Source organism: Carassius gibelio, chromosome B20 (genome assembly GCF_023724105.1).
Source record: "Carassius gibelio isolate Cgi1373 ecotype wild population from Czech Republic chromosome B20, carGib1.2-hapl.c, whole genome shotgun sequence".
NCBI classification, from domain to species: Eukaryota; Metazoa; Chordata; class Actinopteri; order Cypriniformes; family Cyprinidae; genus Carassius; species Carassius gibelio.
This window is the reverse complement of record NC_068415.1, coordinates 1,106,079-1,124,080: the sequence shown is the minus strand read 5'-3', so window position 1 is coordinate 1,124,080 and position 18,002 is coordinate 1,106,079. Positions and strand designations below refer to the sequence as shown.

The following is an 18,002-nucleotide window of genomic DNA, read 5'->3' as shown; positions in this document are numbered from 1 at the left end:
CTGAAAATAAACGTGAGATACCACACTTATAATTCACTTCTAATTATATGCAGCTAATTTTTTACATAATCGTTCAAACTGATCCATAATAGGCAGAAATTTTCCTTTTTCACAATTGGTGTTCATTTTTTTCTTTTTTTTTAAGCATTTATTTCTCTTTTTTTTAGAATCTTGGTAACCAAACCGCTGCTAGACACTGAATTCCATTCAAATGTTATTTCCACACAATGGACGTCAATGGCTACCATCAATTGTTTGGTTTATTTATTTATTTATTTAACCAGGCAAGTTAATTAAAAACCAGTTCTTTTGTCAGTAACAGACTCCTGAGAACATATATATTACAATACATAAAACACATTAAAGAAAATAAAACACTTAAAGGTCGAGATCAGAGCACTAACTAGTCATTTTTCTAATTTCTAACATTCATATCACAATCCAAACATTTGGGGCAGCAAATTACCAACCATAACTAGTTTTCTTTCAAAGGATAGTCAAGGAAATATAATTAGATGATAGTTGCATTAAAATGAGGTTTTGAGCAACAAACATTCTCCTTTTGTGCTCACCAGAAGAATGAAACTCACACAGGTTTGAGTAAATACAGAATTTTTATTGTAGGGTTAGGGTTATTTTTTTGCATGAAAACCAATGGGTGTCATTGACTCACAACACAACTGGGCCATAATTGCAACACAAGGAGGTTAAGGAAGGAATGCAAGAATGCACTAGAATGCATGGGAACCGTCATCTCACAGGTGGCTCGTGTGAATTCTGCCACCTCAATTCAAAGCCTGTGATATTTTGCAATCTTTCGCTGATGCAGCCAATGAGCATTGGAGATTTGCGGCGCATGTGACACCCAGAACGTTCTGGCCTTGATTGACAGACACCTCTTGTGGCTCCCTGCCCCAAAAAGGACAAGAGGGGTATATGGTAGTGGGCTCATCTCGCCTGGTCTCGCACACACGGCCCGCCGGTCTTACTTTAGCTCTCTATCACCCCTCCTTACTCTAGAGCACATTCCTTCTGGAACGTTCTCAACAGAGGTTTCGAGAACATTTGCTCACAAGTATATAAAGAGTGAAGAAGGCCCGATGCTCGGCAGATAACGCGAAAGCAGCGACGAGAAGTCAACGCAAGACAGAGACAAAAACCCAAAGCAATCGTCAGTGGAGTAGATCTCCATACGCCAGAAGACTTTTTGCACAGACGTTTTCTACAGAAGACAATCATCAAGGTAAGATGAAAAAAACTCAATTTATTACATTTGTGGTTTGCACTGCTTTTACATTTTTTTTTAATTTAAAACCGTCAAATTTAATTTAAAAGTGCATTTCAAAATGTGTTAAAATTGTATCGGAGCATAGAAACATTTGAATGGCATTGATAGTAAATATTTTATTTCTTTATTTATTTGCATTTTCTCAGTTTTATAACAGCTAGATATTTCTAACATTTTCATTACAATCATAATAAAGCCAAAAAATATAAGCACATTAAATGTGTTTCATACAGAATCTTAGAGCACATGTCTGCCGGCTCTAGACAGATGGGGCTTTTCAGACAATTTGTTAAATCAGAGTAACTAAAAATATGATGCTAAAAATGAGAATAGGTCATATAACATTAGTAAAACCTCCCAAAATGTGGTATAAAGGACACTTTAGGTGGCATGACTGCAGCATTTGCCTTCTGTGACACGTGACGCCCCTTCCCCGTTTATATTGGTAGTGACAGGTGCTAGACATGTGCTGTTGATTCAATGGGATCAGCTGTTGCTTTTTATCATTCATTTAAAGTTTAAAGACTTTTGGCCAGAGATAAAAGCTTTTTACTTTGAATAACTGACAATATAAAACAGTATTTTTTTTATTTTATTTGTTCAAATATATCTGTAATTTGAACAGGATTATTGTAGTTAACTAAAATACAATCTGTAAAATAAAAATGTTTAAAATTCCAAGGAAACAAATCATGAATGAATAAATGCTACATAGGCATATTTTAAAACAACAAAAATGAATAAAAACACATAACAAAATTACTAAACTTTAACTAAAGAAAGCACATGAAAAACTAAAATATATATATAACAGTGATTTTGAGAAAGTACCAAAGTCAATATTTGTATTTTTTCATTTTTTTATTAACAACATAAACATAAAATTATTTATGTAAATCAGAGGAATATAAAATAAGTTAAAATATCAATAGTCATTTAAAACATTAATATTTAGTAAGAATTACTAAAAGACAGATAGAAATATATTTAAATCAAATTAATTAAATGGAATATATTAATGCTTTATATTCTAGAATCCTTATTTATAAACCTGATTATGTATCTTTTATGCAGATGCCCGAGAACGCCACACAGCCCACGATGGAGGAGGAAGCAGAAACCTTCGCCTTCCAGGCTGAGATCGCTCAGCTCATGTCTCTCATCATCAACACTTTCTATTCCAACAAAGAGATCTTCCTCAGGGAGCTCATCTCCAACTCTTCAGATGTAAGTCAATCAGTGCGTTCTCCATGTGTACCAACTCTTGTATCAAAAATGCACAATAACACAATGCATATCTTCAAAATAGGCATTGGACAAGATCAGATATGAGAGCTTAACAGACCCAAGCAAACTCGACTCATGCAAGGACCTGAAGATTGAACTCATCCCCGATCAGAAAGAGCGCACGCTTACAGTCATCGACACCGGCATCGGCATGACCAAAGCTGACCTCATCAACAACCTGGGAACCATCGCCAAATCTGGCACCAAGGCCTTCATGGAGGCTCTGCAGGCCGGAGCGGACATCTCCATGATCGGTCAGTTCGGAGTGGGCTTCTATTCCGCCTACTTAGTGGCCGAGAAGGTCACGGTCATCACCAAACACAACGATGATGAGCAGTACATCTGGGAATCTGCAGCTGGTGGATCCTTCACAGTGAAGCTAGACTACGGTATGAGCCCTCATAAGTGTTCAATGTTTTTTTGTCTATAAAAGGACTGGAACTTGACTTATGCATTTGCTTTGGAATTACAGGTCCATCCATTGGGCGTGGCACCAAAGTCATTCTCCACCTTAAAGAGGATCAATCTGAATATGTTGAGGAGAAGAGGATCAAGGAAGTCGTGAAGAAGCACTCTCAGTTCATCGGTTACCCCATTACGCTCTTCGTAAGTCCTTGTACTTTGGTACAAGTACTGCAAACCTTGCTTCCTCTCCACTTGAACAAATAAACCATTGATTTTCATCTTGCAGGTTGAGAAACAGAGAGAGAAAGAGGTTGACCTTGAAGAAGGAGAAAAGGAGGAGGAGGTGGCGGCCGGCGATGAGAAAGACAAACCCAAGATTGAGGACTTGGGCGCCGATGAAGATGAAGACACCAAAGATGGTCAGAACAAGAGGAAGAAGAAGGTCAAGGAGAAGTACATTGACGCTCAGGAGCTCAACAAGACCAAGCCCCTGTGGACCCGTAACCCTGATGACATCACTAATGAGGAGTACGGCGAATTCTACAAGAGTCTGAGCAACGACTGGGAGGACCACCAGGCTGTTAAGGTTGGTAGGAATATTGAGTCAGATAATGGATGGAGATCTTATTGAGTAGACTAGATGATTAAACCACCAATCGGCTTGTTTTTAAACCACCATTTTTATTGGTTAAACTACAAATCCTTTTGTTTTTAAATCACCATTCATCTTGTTTTTAAATCACCAATTGTTTTGTTGGCAAACCACCAATTATTTTGCTTTTAAACCACCAATTTCCTTTTGTTAAACCACGAATCATTTTGTTTTTAAATCACCAATCATTTTGTTTTTAAACCACCAATATTGTTGTTTTTAAACCACCAATTTTCTTTTTTTTTTGTTAAACCACCAATCATTTTGTTATTAAACCACCAATTGTTTTGCTTTTAAATCACCAATATTCTTGCTTTTAAACCACCAATCGTCTTGTTGTTGCAGCACTTCTCAGTTGAAGGCCAATTGGAGTTCCGCGCTCTATTGTTTGTACCCAGAAGAGCCTCTTTTGACCTTTTTGAGAACAAGAAAAAGAGAAACAACATCAAGCTGTACGTGCGCAGGGTCTTTATCATGGACAACTGCGAGGAGCTCATTCCAGAATACCTCAGTAAGTGTCTTCATTTGCAAACAATTCCTAGAAATTATACATGTGATATCAATTTGACTTGTGAGTTTGGATGTAAACGAGTTCAACTTTCTTCACCAGACTTCATTAAGGGTGTTGTGGACTCTGAGGATCTGCCGCTCAACATCTCCAGAGAGATGCTTCAGCAGAGCAAGATCCTGAAGGTCATCCGCAAGAACCTGGTCAAGAAGTGTCTGGAGCTCTTCATCGAACTCTCTGAGGACAAAGACAACTACAAGAAGTTCTACGAGCAGTTCTCCAAGAACATCAAGGTGTGTTCATGTTTTGAGAAGTTATTGAAAATCACATCTATCATACTTCCAGGCTAAAATGGCTTTTCCCAATTGCAGCTGGGCATCCATGAAGACTCCCAGAACAGGAAGAAACTCTCAGAGCTGCTCCGCTATTACACATCATCTTCTGGAGACGAGATGGTGTCCCTCAAGGACTATGTGTCTCGCATGAAGGACAGTCAGAAGCACATCTACTACATCACTGGTTAGTAGTTAGAACATTTATTTAAACATTATTTTAACACACAGTTCTTTTTCTTATAAACCTTGCTCTTCTTCTTCTCCAAAGGTGAGACTAAAGATCAGGTGGCCAACTCTGCTTTTGTGGAGCGTCTGCGTAAAGCCGGACTGGAGGTGATCTACATGATCGAGCCCATCGATGAATACTGCGTCCAGCAGCTGAAGGAATACGATGGCAAGAACCTGGTATCAGTGACCAAAGAGGGTCTGGAGCTGCCCGAGGACGAGGAGGAGAAGAAGAAGCAGGAAGATTTAAAGGCCAAATATGAGAACTTATGCAAGATCATGAAAGACATTCTGGACAAAAAGATTGAGAAGGTATGAGCCGTTAGCATGCGAGACTTTGGTTTTGAATTGCACACTCTTCAGAGCCATTAAAGGATAGTGTGTCCAAACAGGTGACCGTCTCAAACCGTCTGGTGGCTTCGCCCTGCTGTATCGTCACAAGCACCTACGGATGGACGGCCAACATGGAGAGGATCATGAAGTCTCAGGCCTTGAGGGATAACTCCACCATGGGCTACATGACCGCTAAAAAGCATCTAGAGATCAACCCCGTCCATCCAATCGTCGAGACCCTCAGAGACAAAGCAGAAGCTGACAAGAACGACAAGGCTGTGAAAGACTTGGTGATCCTGCTGTTCGAAACCGCTCTGCTTTCCTCTGGATTCACTCTGGAAGACCCACAAACACACGCCAACCGCATCTACAGGATGATCAAACTTGGTCTGGGTAAGTTGGATGACAATAAAAATGGTTATTGGTAACGCCCATTCAAAACTCTTACTCTTCATAATTAGTTCATCATTGGCATCTATGACTTTTAACATCAATGGAGCCTTTCCAATGCATAGTGGGGTGGAAATAGCATTAAAATGTTCTTCACACTTATTTAATATGGTTTTTTGAAGAAGGATCCACTAAAACATGTTGGTCAACCATTAGAGTTTTAAAAATAAAGGGTTATTATTGGCTTCGATGTGTCTGCGAAGAACCTTTAACATCACTAACAACAGCGCTAAAGGTTTTTTTATTAATGGAAAAAGATTAATTAGATTATTAAAAGGTTTTTGACAACAATAAAAATAGTTATTTTAAGAACCATCTACTAAAACATACTGGTCCACCATTAGACTCTTAAAAATAAAGGGTCATTATGGTTCCACGAAGAACTTGAAACATCCATGGAACTTTTACATTACACAGAAGCGCTCTTTATAGTTTAAAAAAAATTCTTAAGATTATAAAATGGTTCTTTACACTAATACAAAAAATGGTTATTTTGAGAACCGTTCAGTGAAAGGTTCTAGGGGAACCAAAATGGTTCCTCTATGGCCTTTATTTTCAAGGGTATTGTCTTCATTGGAGAACATGACTTGATTATATTAAATCTCTTCTCTTTCAGGCATTGATGACGATGACTCTGCTGTAGAAGACATTGCTCAGCCCGCAGAAGAAGATATGCCAGTTCTAGAGGGTGACGATGACAGTTCTAGAATGGAGGAAGTCGACTAAAGGGTTTTAGTGTACATAGCACTAAATTGTTAATGTGTTTAATTTATTGTTTTTGTAATAAAAAAAAAAAAAATCTCCACATCCCAAAGTGAACGTTAACAAGCCAATTAAATTTATCGTAATGTTTTTTGTGTGTGTGTAGTTACTGTACCAGAAAATTGAATTTTCTGTGGTTTTCTAATATAAGCTTTTTTTTTTTGACCTTTTTGTTTTGTAAAACTGACTTGAACGTTTTTAATAAATTACTACTGATATAAATCTGATCTGGAGTCAGTCTTTATTTCTTCCGTTTTCGCAAGAGCTCTAGAAATTTCATCTCCCTCAGTCTTGGCCCCGCCCCATTTAACGGCTGAAATGGAGAATGCGAATGATTGAAAGCCAAGCCCCTCCCCCTGCGCCCATAGGAAAGCACTGAGAAGATTCGAGAGATTTCCAGAGCGTCCGCGTTCTCGAACTCTCCCGTCAGGACGTATAAAAGCGCGCCACCGGCGTAACGCACGCAATAAGAGGATCTCTCAAATCTCAGTGACAGCTGAGGAGAAAACTCTCACAGGCTTAACGGGGAATCGCTTCATCTAAATCACTCCAATAAACCACTCAAGGTAAGAATATAGACCCAGAATAACATCCCAGTTCATCATCATTCAACTTATTTGCCATTTCACGCAAATACTGTGAGGATATTCGACGTTTATTCGCGCCTTATTAATTCGCCAACGTTTTTAACGGTTTTGATGCTATTAAGTTAACGTGTATCTTAACAAATGCGAAGTGTTTTACATACTTAAGTTGATGTAAGTATATTTAAATGGACGTATTTCTAGCGTTAAATGCAAACGTTACCGTAAACAAGTCCTCAGACCATCAGGAGTTGATCAGTTTTAACGTAACATCACCTCAGAGAGATAAAACAAGGCTTTTACAAGATCCTCGATCAATAAAGATGCTTAAGAACGCATTCGAGCAGAGCAGACGTCATTATTACACATGAATGGTTATCTTAAAAGTGCATTTTAGATAAAGGATTTGTATGCATGCGTATTAATGACTTAAGTTATGCTTAATAAGTTTAACAGAATGCATAAGTGTCTTTAATGACTGAATTAGTTGCATGTGATCTAAAGCTCATGTTAATGCATGTACGTTAAGTTACTGCAGAGAGTTTGGTATTTTCTAGAAGCTTGTAATAGCACGTTTGGAACTACAGGAGGCGCTAGAGTTCGTACAAGCTGTTCCAGAACCACGAACAATCTCTTCAGCTTCATATCTATCTATCTATCTATCTATCTATCTATCTATCTATCTATCTATCTAGATCATTAATGCAACCCTATTGCAATTGAACTACACCATGCTTTGAGTCCTCAACTAGCTTATGAAGGTTATATAGTGATGCATACTACATTAATAAGCCAAATGCATGTTGAACACTAATGCATATTAACTCCGATACATGCTTTGATGCAACAGCACACTCGTCAAATATTATGTATATGATATATTTGTGTTTGCCATACACAGATGCCAGAGGCACATGATCATCCGATGGAGGAGGAAGCAGAGACCTTCGCCTTCCAGGCTGAGATCGCTCAGCTCATGTCTCTCATCATCAACACTTTCTATTCCAACAAAGAGATCTTCCTCAGGGAGCTCATCTCCAACTCTTCAGATGTGCGTAACTGTGTAATACATGACTGAGTTATAGTGTAGTAAGTAGCATTGTAATAATAAACAAAAGGCAACATCAACAAGACCGTGACAAATCTAATTTGCTGTAAACTTTTCACAACTTGATTTATTATAAATAATTCGAAATATAAAATAACTTAAGAAAGCATGTAGCCTTAATTTAGTAAACACTTTGCATATTGTTTTTGTACTTCAAAGCTACATTGTTATTATTACTGGCTCTAGCTGTGTAGTTTATTAACAAAGCAATAAGCATGTTACTAACAATACAACAAACTGCTTTTTGAACTAATGCAAACTTATAAGTGCATCCTTAAGATATTTCTTAATTTTTTAGGGGTTTACACCTAAGCAATTTTGCATACTGAAAAAAAATGCTTAGGCTTGATGCATTTTTTATTTTTAAATTAATTGTTATTTTTATTACTGGTTACATTACACTTCAATGCATGTAACAGAATGTGTTTTTAAAAATAATACTATCAATTAATATTTTTTAAATCATATAATATTTGTAAAAAAATGTCATGTAGGTTTCAAGTATTTTTCAAATAAGTAGTTCTTCATAAAAATTTTGTATTTTATTTTAATATTTTTTTTCATGACCAATTTTTAAATAGTTATCTTAAAAATGTTATTAAAACATGATTCAAATGACTTATTTTCTTTATTAACCCTCTCGTTAAAGACTATTCTATTCTCAACATGATGTACATGTCAAACAAATCACTTGTTAAATATCTTCGCAGAAAAGATGCATGAGCTAAATCTTGTACAAACTTGTCTTACATGTTATATGTTCAGAAATAATAGGCTACAATGCTTCGTATAAATCCTCAACAGTCAATGCAGTTTAATTTCAAAGTGAATGCTTTTATACACAGAATCCAAAAAATTCACGATTCATAGGTTGTCGATTCAAGAACGATTCGATTCTGCATTCATTTTAATTATTTAAATGCTTCCTCTACATAATTTTTTACTAATGATTTTGTATATTACAAACAGTTATTAAAATGTTCTGCACAGAATAAGGTATAAAATATACTTTATAGTTTCTGTACTGTAATAAAAGTTATTTATTGTGTTTATTGTCTTAATGTTTCATCAGTTATTTCTGCTTTTATTCAGATTAGCTGTAGATGACACGTCTTCGAGCGCGAGATCACTTTCAGTTTAATCTCGTTTTCATATAATAAAATGAGCTGAATCACTATAGAAATCACGATTCTTAGTGGAATACTGTCTGAAATCGACGAATCACGATTCAAAAATCATGTTTCGAGATCGATGAATATACATGGTCAGGGTTTGTAATCAATGCATCGATAAAACAAGTGAATCGTTACACCTCTATAAACGACTGCAACAAATTATAGTTACTATTAAAGTTAAAAAAAATGTCATGTAGCCTTTTAAGTGAACTATACCTCCGTAATGACATGCAAACAGCAAAACAAAAAGATGCACGGTGCAAAGAAATATTACAGTGCTTTTAAAAATATGAATGCAATTTAATAATAAGAATTAAAAGATGTAAAGCATTTTGCCTTCAAGTAGTTTTCATTACAAGAATCAAGAACAGTCGGTAATAAGATATTAATAATAAAATGCATATTACATTTTATGTCTTTTACAAGCTTTTAATATGTGACTCTAGAGCACAAACCCAGTCATAAGAGTCTTATTTTCTGAACTTTCTGAATAAATCATCTCTCCATTGATGGTCTGAGATATGATTATTTGAAAATCTGCAAAGAAATCTAAATATTGAGAAAATCATCTTTAAAGTTGTTCAAATAAAGTTCTTAGCAATGCATATTACGAGTCAAAAATTAAGTTTTGATATTTACCGTAGAAATTGACAAAATATCTTTACTTAATATTTTCATGATTTTTGGCATAAAAGAGAAATTAACGATGTATTGTTTTCTATTGCTACAAATATATCCTAAGCAACCAAATTTAATAAACCAAATGAAATATTATTACCTTCCATCAGGCTCTGGATAAAATCCGCTATGAGAGTCTCACAGACCCGAGCAAGCTGGACTCAGGAAAAGACCTTAAAATCGAAATCATTCCCAACAAACAAGAGCGCACGCTGACCCTCATCGACACCGGCATCGGCATGACCAAAGCTGACCTCATCAACAACCTGGGAACCATCGCCAAATCCGGCACCAAGGCCTTCATGGAGGCTCTGCAGGCCGGAGCGGACATCTCCATGATCGGTCAGTTCGGAGTGGGCTTCTATTCCGCCTACTTAGTGGCCGAGAAGGTCACGGTCATCACCAAACACAACGATGATGAGCAGTACGCCTGGGAGTCGTCCGCTGGAGGATCCTTCACCGTTAAAGTGGACAACTGTGAGTCTCGATTCGAATTTTGTGCTTTTGTAATTTAAATGTCTTCTCTCCTGAGGCCACAAGAGGGCGCATCGAGCAAAATATCACTAATGCACATTTATTCAAAGCTATAAAATAACAGGAATGTCTTTGGAGGAAAAAAAGTGCATAATGTTTAAAATAGTGTGAATTAAAATGTAATTCATTTCTGTGATGCTCTGCTGTATTTTCAGCATCATTCCTCCAGTCTTCAGTGTCACATGATCTTCAGAAATCATGAAAATATTCAGATTTTTTTTTACAGTTTTGCTGCTTTATATATATATATATTTTTTTTGGAACCCGTGATACTTTTTAAAGGATTCTTTGATGTATAGAAAGTTTTAAAAAAATAGCATTTATTTAAAATGGAAATCTTTTTTAACAATATACACTACTGCTCAAAAGTTTGGGGTCAGTAAATTTTTATTTTTATTTTCTTTCTTTCTTTTTTTGAAGGAAATGAAAACATTTATTTAGCAAGGATGTGTTAAATTGATAAGATGAGATTTTAATTGTTAGAAAAGACTTACATTTTGACTAAGTGCTGTTCTTTTTAACTTTTTATTCATCAAAGAATCCTGAAAAAATATTTGGCAGCACAGAACTGATAATTATAATAATAATTCATCATATTATTCTGATTTCTGAAGATCATGTGACACTGAAGACTGGAGGAATGATGCTGAAAATACAGATTTGATCACAGAAATAAATTATATTTTAAAGGATATTTAAACAGAAACCATTATTTCATATTGTAATAACATTTTGCAAATTAAATATTTTTTTTCTGTATTTTTGATCACAAAGAGTACTTAAAAACATGAGATGCAATGGAATGAAAAAAAAACAGGCATAAAGTCTCAATGTTTTTGCATTCGAATGTGGATTTTTATAAAAAAAATCCGACAAATATTTGAAATTCAGATATCTTTGGCCAGCCCTAGTTTGATGTGGTGACAGATTGTGGTTGAGATGCTGAATGTGAGCCGTGCCTGAGGTTTACGAGAGATGTTTGTCTCTCTGCAGCCGAGCCGATCGGTCGAGGAACGAAGGTGATCCTGCATCTGAAGGAGGATCAGACGGAGTACATCGAAGAGCGACGGATCAAAGAGATCGTCAAGAAGCACTCGCAGTTCATCGGATACCCCATCACACTCTTCGTAAGTCCCCAAACAACCTAAACCTACCAATAAAGCCTTCCCTGACTTAAAACAACCAATCATCAGGTTATTATTTCAGTAGTTCGGCAGTTTACACTTCTCTGATGTTTAGTGACGATATGTAGCTAAACAAAATAAATATATCTTTTATTTAAGATTTATTAAATGTACTAATTAATTATTTCTTCATCTTTTTTTTAATTAAATATAAGAAATACTGTAAAAAAATTGTTAATAGATTAACGATACGTTAACTCGAGATAATTTTTTTAATTAAATATTAAAAATAATGTAAAAATATATAGTTAATAGATTAACGATAAATGAACTTCAGTTAATATTTTGGTAATTTAATTAATAATATATTTACACTTCTCTGATGATGAATAATTACATTAAAATACCTTTCTTAATTATTTTTTAATTAAATATTACACATTTACAAAAAATAACACCAAGTCTTCCAGTAATATAAGCAGTGCTTCATGCCTTTGTTTTACTGATGAACGCGTCTCGTTGGTTTCAGGTCGAGAAGGAGCGAGACAAAGAGGTGAGCGACGACGAGGCGGAGGAAGAGGAGAAGGAGGAGAAGAAGGAGGAAGAGAAGGACGAGGACAAGCCTGAGATCGAAGACGTGGGCTCCGACGACGAGGACCACGATGACAAGAGCTCGGACAAGAAGAAGAAGAAGAAGAAGATCAAGGAGAAGTACATTGACCAGGAGGAGCTGAACAAGACCAAGCCCCTGTGGACACGCAACCCTGATGACATCACTAACGAGGAGTACGGCGAGTTCTACAAGAGTCTGACCAACGACTGGGAGGACCACCTGGCCGTCAAGGTGACTGACCACACCTAACCGGTCAAACCGGTCGAACACTGGCCATTTACTGTCAGACACAGACACACACACACACACACAGAGAGAGAGAGAGAGAGAGAGACACACACACAAACACAGAGACACACACACAGAGACACACACACACAAACACAGAGAGAGAGAGAGAGAGACACACACACACAGAGAGAGAGAGAGAGACACACACACAGAGACACACACACACACAGAGAGAGAGAGAGAGAGAGACACACACACAGAGACACACACACACACAGAGAGAGAGAGTCACACAGAGACACACAGACACACACAGAGACAGACACACACACACACACACACACACAGAGACAGACACACACACACAAACACAGAGACAGACACACACTCACACACACAGAGACAGACACACAGAGACAGACACACACACACAGAGAGAGAGAGAGAGTCACACAGAGACAGAGACACACACACACACAGAGACAGACACACACACACACACAAACACAGAGACAGACACACACACACACACACAAACAAAGAGACACACAGAGACCGAGACACACACACACAAACACACACATGCATATATATAATAGTTTTTTTTTTTACATAATATATTATTTATTATGTGTATATAAATGTATAAATACACAAGCATGCATGTATATATTTCAGAAAATAAATGATATGCATATAAATATAGACATGTAAATATTTTCAAATATATACTGAACGTGTTTGTGTGTGTATATAATAGATATACACAGCACGCATATATATAATGCAAACAAAAACTTATTTTGTATGTGATTAATCATGATATCAATCACATAACTGTGTAATTATGTAAAAATTTAATCTGTGTGTGCGCGTTTATTTGCATGTATTATATACATTTATACTTGTGTTTATTTATTTATACTGTATATATATATATGCATTCTCTAAACCCATTCAATCAGATTACAGTTTAAATTACATCAAGCGTGCAATATTTTTATTTCCTAAAAAGCCAAGTCTATGCAACACGAGGAGGTCATGTGACCTTGTGACACGCTACTGATCAAAGTGTTAGTTTCTCATTGCAGTGTGTGTGTCATGTTCTGTGAAATATTAAGCTGATGTGTGTGTGTGTGTGTGTGTGTGTGTGTGGCAGCACTTCTCTGTGGAGGGTCAGCTGGAGTTCCGCGCGCTGCTCTTTGTGCCTCGCAGAGCTCCCTTCGATCTGTTCGAGAACAAGAAGAAGAAGAACAACATCAAGCTGTACGTGCGCAGGGTCTTCATCATGGACAACTGTGACGAGCTCATCCCAGAATACCTCAGTAAGTGTCTGAATCCAGGAGGAGGTATCTCCCAGGATCCTCAGAGCGTAATGTGATCTCTGTCTTCTTCACCAGACTTCATTAAGGGTGTTGTGGACTCTGAGGATCTGCCGCTCAACATCTCCAGAGAGATGCTTCAGCAGAGCAAGATCCTGAAGGTCATCCGCAAGAACCTGGTCAAGAAGTGTCTGGAGCTCTTCACCGAACTCTCTGAGGACAAAGACAACTACAAGAAATACTACGAGCAGTTCTCCAAGAACATCAAGGTGTTATAGCGCTTTATTGTTAGAGCACTTTATACAAAACTGATTGATTCCAGGCAGCTCCACAGGAAAGAAACAGATCAATTATACTACAATAATAAGAGAAGATATCGGACAATATCTGTCTGAGATACAGCTATTAGAAATCTGGAATCTGAGGGAGCAAAAACATCGAAATATTGAGAAAATCATCTTTAAAGTTGTTCAGATGAAGTTCTAAGCAATGCATATTACTAATCAAACATTAAGTTTTAATATTTACATTAGGAAACCTACTAAATATCTTGATGGAACATGATCTTTACTTAATATCCTAATGATTTTTGACCCATACAATGTATTTATTTCTGTTGTTTCCCCAGAGACTTTTTTTGAACATTAAGTCCCAAAATCTTGATTCACTTTAATTGCGTTTTTATTTATTTGTCTATTTAGAACGTTTTTTTTTTTTTGGGCTGTAAATTCTTATTAATTTAGACAATTTATACTCTGAAAAATAATATAAATATATAAAATACGTGGATTTGTCTTATTTAGCTTTTTTATTTTCTATGAATTATTTTAAATTAAGCTGTATATTCTTATTAATTATAGTCAATTTAGTCAATTTATACTCTGAAAAGAATATAAATATATAAAATATGTGTATTTGTCTTATTAACTTTTTTTTTTTTTTAGGCCATTAATTAAGTCAATTTAAACATGTGCAACCTTACAAATAGTAACTATAAAAGCAAAATATAAACAATATTTAAAATCATTCAGTTTAATTATCAATTCTGTTAGTTAGTGTGTATATATATATAGCTTTTTATTATTTTTTTTTATCAAAATTTGAATCGTCTTAATTCGATATCTATTTAGATTTTTATTATTTAATAAAATACTTTAATTATAATAAAATAATTTAATATACTTTTTTCATGTTTCAATTATTTTATTTTTTTAAAATCAATTTTAATTATGTCTTAACTGGATATTTATTTCGATTTTATCACTATTATTATTTTGTCACTTCAGTTTAAAAAATGTTATGTTTAAAGTCCCAGTTTATACTGTGCACAATTATTATGCATGCAAAATAATATTTAGAAAAGATTTAGTTTGTATTAAATTATCACTCTCTATTGTACTCAACTTTTCTTCCACCAAAAAATAAAAATTGCACATTGTTAAAGAAAGGTAAAAATATAAGACAGTTAATTTCTAGTTTCATTCTCGTCTGATAGTATATTATATGAATTGTATTTTAAACGATTTATTGAATCAGTCTTTTAACTGAACAGTCAGTGATATCTATATTTTCCCGCCACACAGCTGGGCATCCATGAAGACTCCCAGAACAGGAAGAAACTCTCAGAGCTGCTCCGCTATTACACATCGTCTTCTGGAGACGAGATGGTGTCCCTCAAAGACTACGTGACTCGCATGAAGGACAGTCAGAAGCACATCTACTACATCACTGGTACAGACGCCCTGAGCTCTCCATGCTCTGCACATCACTGCATTCATGACTGTAACTCACGCTTGCTCTTCTTCTTCTTCTCCAAAGGTGAGACTAAAGATCAGGTGGCCAACTCTGCTTTTGTGGAGCGTCTGCGTAAAGCCGGACTGGAGGTGATCTACATGATCGAGCCCATCGATGAATACTGCGTCCAGCAGCTGAAGGAGTTCGAGGGAAAGAACCTGGTGTCGGTGACCAAAGAGGGTCTGGAGCTGCCCGAGGATGAGGAGGAGAAGAAGAAGCAGGAGGAGAAGAAGGCCACGTTTGAGAACCTGTGCAAGATCATGAAAGACATCCTGGAGAAGAAAGTGGAGAAGGTACAGATCAACTCAAGCTCACAAATATGAACCGACGTCTTAAAATAGTGGCTTTGCATAGAATCGTGTTTAAAAACCCAAGCTACACTGTTACAATTCATATTATAGATATGTGAAATTATATGTGGATATGTTTAGTTTATTGCACATTTATTTTTCTTCACCTTGTAGTACTGTGATATATGTGTATATCGTATTTTCCGGACTATAAGTCACACTTTTTTTTGTCATAGTTTGGCTGGTCCTGTGACTTATTTATCAACATGACCGTCTCCAGCCGCCAGAGGGCGCTCTATGCTGCTCAGTGCTGCTGTAGCCTCTCACTGAAGACATAGAGCGCCCTCTCGTGGCTGGAGACGGTAATGTTTTCTTTTGGTTCTTGGGTCTAAATAAATGCGACTTATAGTCCAGTGCAACTTAATGTTTTTTTTCCTTGTCATGACGTATTTTGGGACTGATGCGACTTATAGTCAGAAAAATACGGTATATATAATTTATTTATATACTACAGGAGTATATTTTATCATTTTATTTTAATTGCGTTTTTAATTATTTGTCTTATATATTTAGAATTTTATTTTATTTTTGGCTGTAAAGTCTTATTACTATAGTCAATATATTCTTTGAAAAATAATATAAATATATTAAATAAAAGGATTTGTCTTAACATTTTTTTTTTTTTTTTAGGCTGTATATTCTTATTAATATATTAAATTTAGTCAATTGATAGTCGAAAAATTATATAAAATATTATGGGGATTTGTCTTATTGTTTAACTTTTTATTTTTATTTTTTTTAGGCTGAATATTCTTATTAATATAGTCAATATATGCTTTGAAAAATAATATATATATATATAAATATTATGTGGAAAATGTTTAATTCTTTGCAATTTAAATTCTATTACATTTTAATAATTATAGTGCTGTACTGTTAGCTTGACTATTTACTTAATTTAACTCCATTTTTATCAAATTTTTATGATGTATCTATTCAGTTAAATCTCACATTATTGCACTCTGTGCCTAAAATTGTAAAAGTTGCTATGTATAAACCCCTAAAATTTGGTTTGAAATCCCCTGAATGCATTGCAGTGGTGCATCTACACATTGCTAACGCTGTGTTGATCTGTGCGTCAGGTGACCGTCTCGAACCGTCTGGTGTCTTCTCCCTGCTGTATCGTCACAAGCACCTACGGCTGGACGGCAAACATGGAGCGGATCATGAAGGCCCAGGCTCTGAGGGATAACTCCACCATGGGCTACATGGCAGCCAAGAAGCACCTGGAGATCAACCCCGATCACCCCATCGTCCAGACGCTCCGCCAGAAAGCAGAAGCAGACAAGAACGACAAATCCGTGAAGGATCTGGTGATCCTGCTGTTCGAGACGGCTCTGCTCTCCTCGGGCTTCACGCTGGACGACCCACAGACACACTCCAACCGCATCTACAGGATGATCAAACTGGGCTTAGGTGCGTCTGAGAACTCAAACACAACAGCTTGCATTTCCCAAACCAGCATCTAAACCAGGTTTGTGTTTCAGGCATCGACGAGGACGACGTGTGCACAGAAGAGCCGAGCTCGGCCCCCGTCGAGGACATGCCTGCGCTGGAGGGAGACGAGGACGCGTCCCGCATGGAGGAGGTCGACTGAGGGACGACCCTGAGCCCTTCGTGTTTGTAGCTCTGTAAAAAGATTATTGTTCAGATTATTGATTACTCTTGTTGTTCTTGACCACATCACAGTTCCTGTTCATTTCAGTTTGGTTGATAAAGCTTTCGGAAACATCTCGTCATCCCACATTCCCTTTATTGTGTATATATACATATAATCATTTTTTTTATGCACTGTTTTGTATTTATTGGTTGACATTCCAGTTTTGATTTTGAGTGTTTAAGGGACACTGATGCTGTATTATTGACATGACGGGATCCTGAAATAAAGCTTACCATATCAGATCGTTTGATACCTGTGTCTTCTTATTTTATTTCAAGGGATTAAACCTTTATAAGTTGTTACAAAAAAAAACAAAAACATAATTGTTACTTTCATAGTGCAATCTTCAGAGTCGTCCTGTCTAGACACATTAATAACAGCATAAATTAATTAAATATTACAGTGGTGAATACCTATTATTGTATTTTACTGTAAAAAATTGCTTTTTAATTTAAATAATAGTCCTAAAAATGTTGATCCATCATTTTGAAAAAAATGCACTATAGAAGACATAAAACTAAATAACCTTACTGTAAATAAAATAAAAATGCTTAAAACACAAATGTTAAGTCTTACTATAAATT

General features: G+C 36.1%; 1 protein-coding gene across 3 annotated transcripts; it reads left to right on the top strand.

Moving 5' to 3' along the window:
• The first annotated feature begins 1,037 nt into the window (after positions 1–1,037).
• Positions 1,038–17,660, top strand: LOC127984001 (heat shock protein HSP 90-alpha 1). 3 transcript variants are annotated; one of them, XM_052586450.1, is made up of 12 exons: positions 1,075–1,243; positions 2,363–2,515; positions 2,598–2,753; positions 10,057–10,267; positions 11,318–11,451; positions 11,978–12,292; positions 13,452–13,617; positions 13,693–13,883; positions 15,198–15,345; positions 15,433–15,701; positions 16,841–17,174; positions 17,246–17,660. In XM_052586450.1, exons 2-12 carry the CDS (start codon positions 2,363–2,365, stop codon positions 17,353–17,355), a joined length of 2,187 nt encoding a protein of 728 aa, XP_052442410.1. In that variant the 5' UTR covers positions 1,075–1,243; the 3' UTR covers positions 17,356–17,660. The 3 variants fall into 3 exon arrangements, with proteins under 3 accessions (XP_052442412.1, XP_052442410.1, XP_052442411.1); XM_052586452.1 differs by lacking the exons at positions 10,057–10,267; positions 11,318–11,451; positions 11,978–12,292; ... (4 more) ...; positions 16,841–17,174; positions 17,246–17,660 and adding exons at positions 3,048–3,181; positions 3,267–3,566; positions 3,978–4,143; ... (3 more) ...; positions 5,093–5,426; positions 6,100–6,472 and having other exon boundaries at positions 1,038–1,243; positions 2,598–2,964; XM_052586451.1 differs by lacking the exons at positions 1,075–1,243; positions 2,363–2,515; positions 2,598–2,753 and adding exons at positions 6,645–6,811; positions 7,731–7,880 and having other exon boundaries at positions 9,901–10,267.
• Positions 17,661–18,002: the final 342 nt, after the last annotated feature.

Bases quoted from the DNA above. Each gene is read 5' to 3' on its own strand.
- LOC127984001 (XM_052586450.1), top strand. From the start codon at position 2,363: ATGCCCGAGAACGCCACACAGCCCACGATGGAGGAGGAAGCAGAAACC. The intron at 13,618-13,692 runs GTAAGTGTCTGA...CTTCTTCACCAG, and splicing joins GCTCATCCCAGAATACCTCA to ACTTCATTAAGGGTGTTGTG. The intron at 13,884-15,197 runs GTGTTATAGCGC...CCCGCCACACAG, and splicing joins AGTTCTCCAAGAACATCAAG to CTGGGCATCCATGAAGACTC.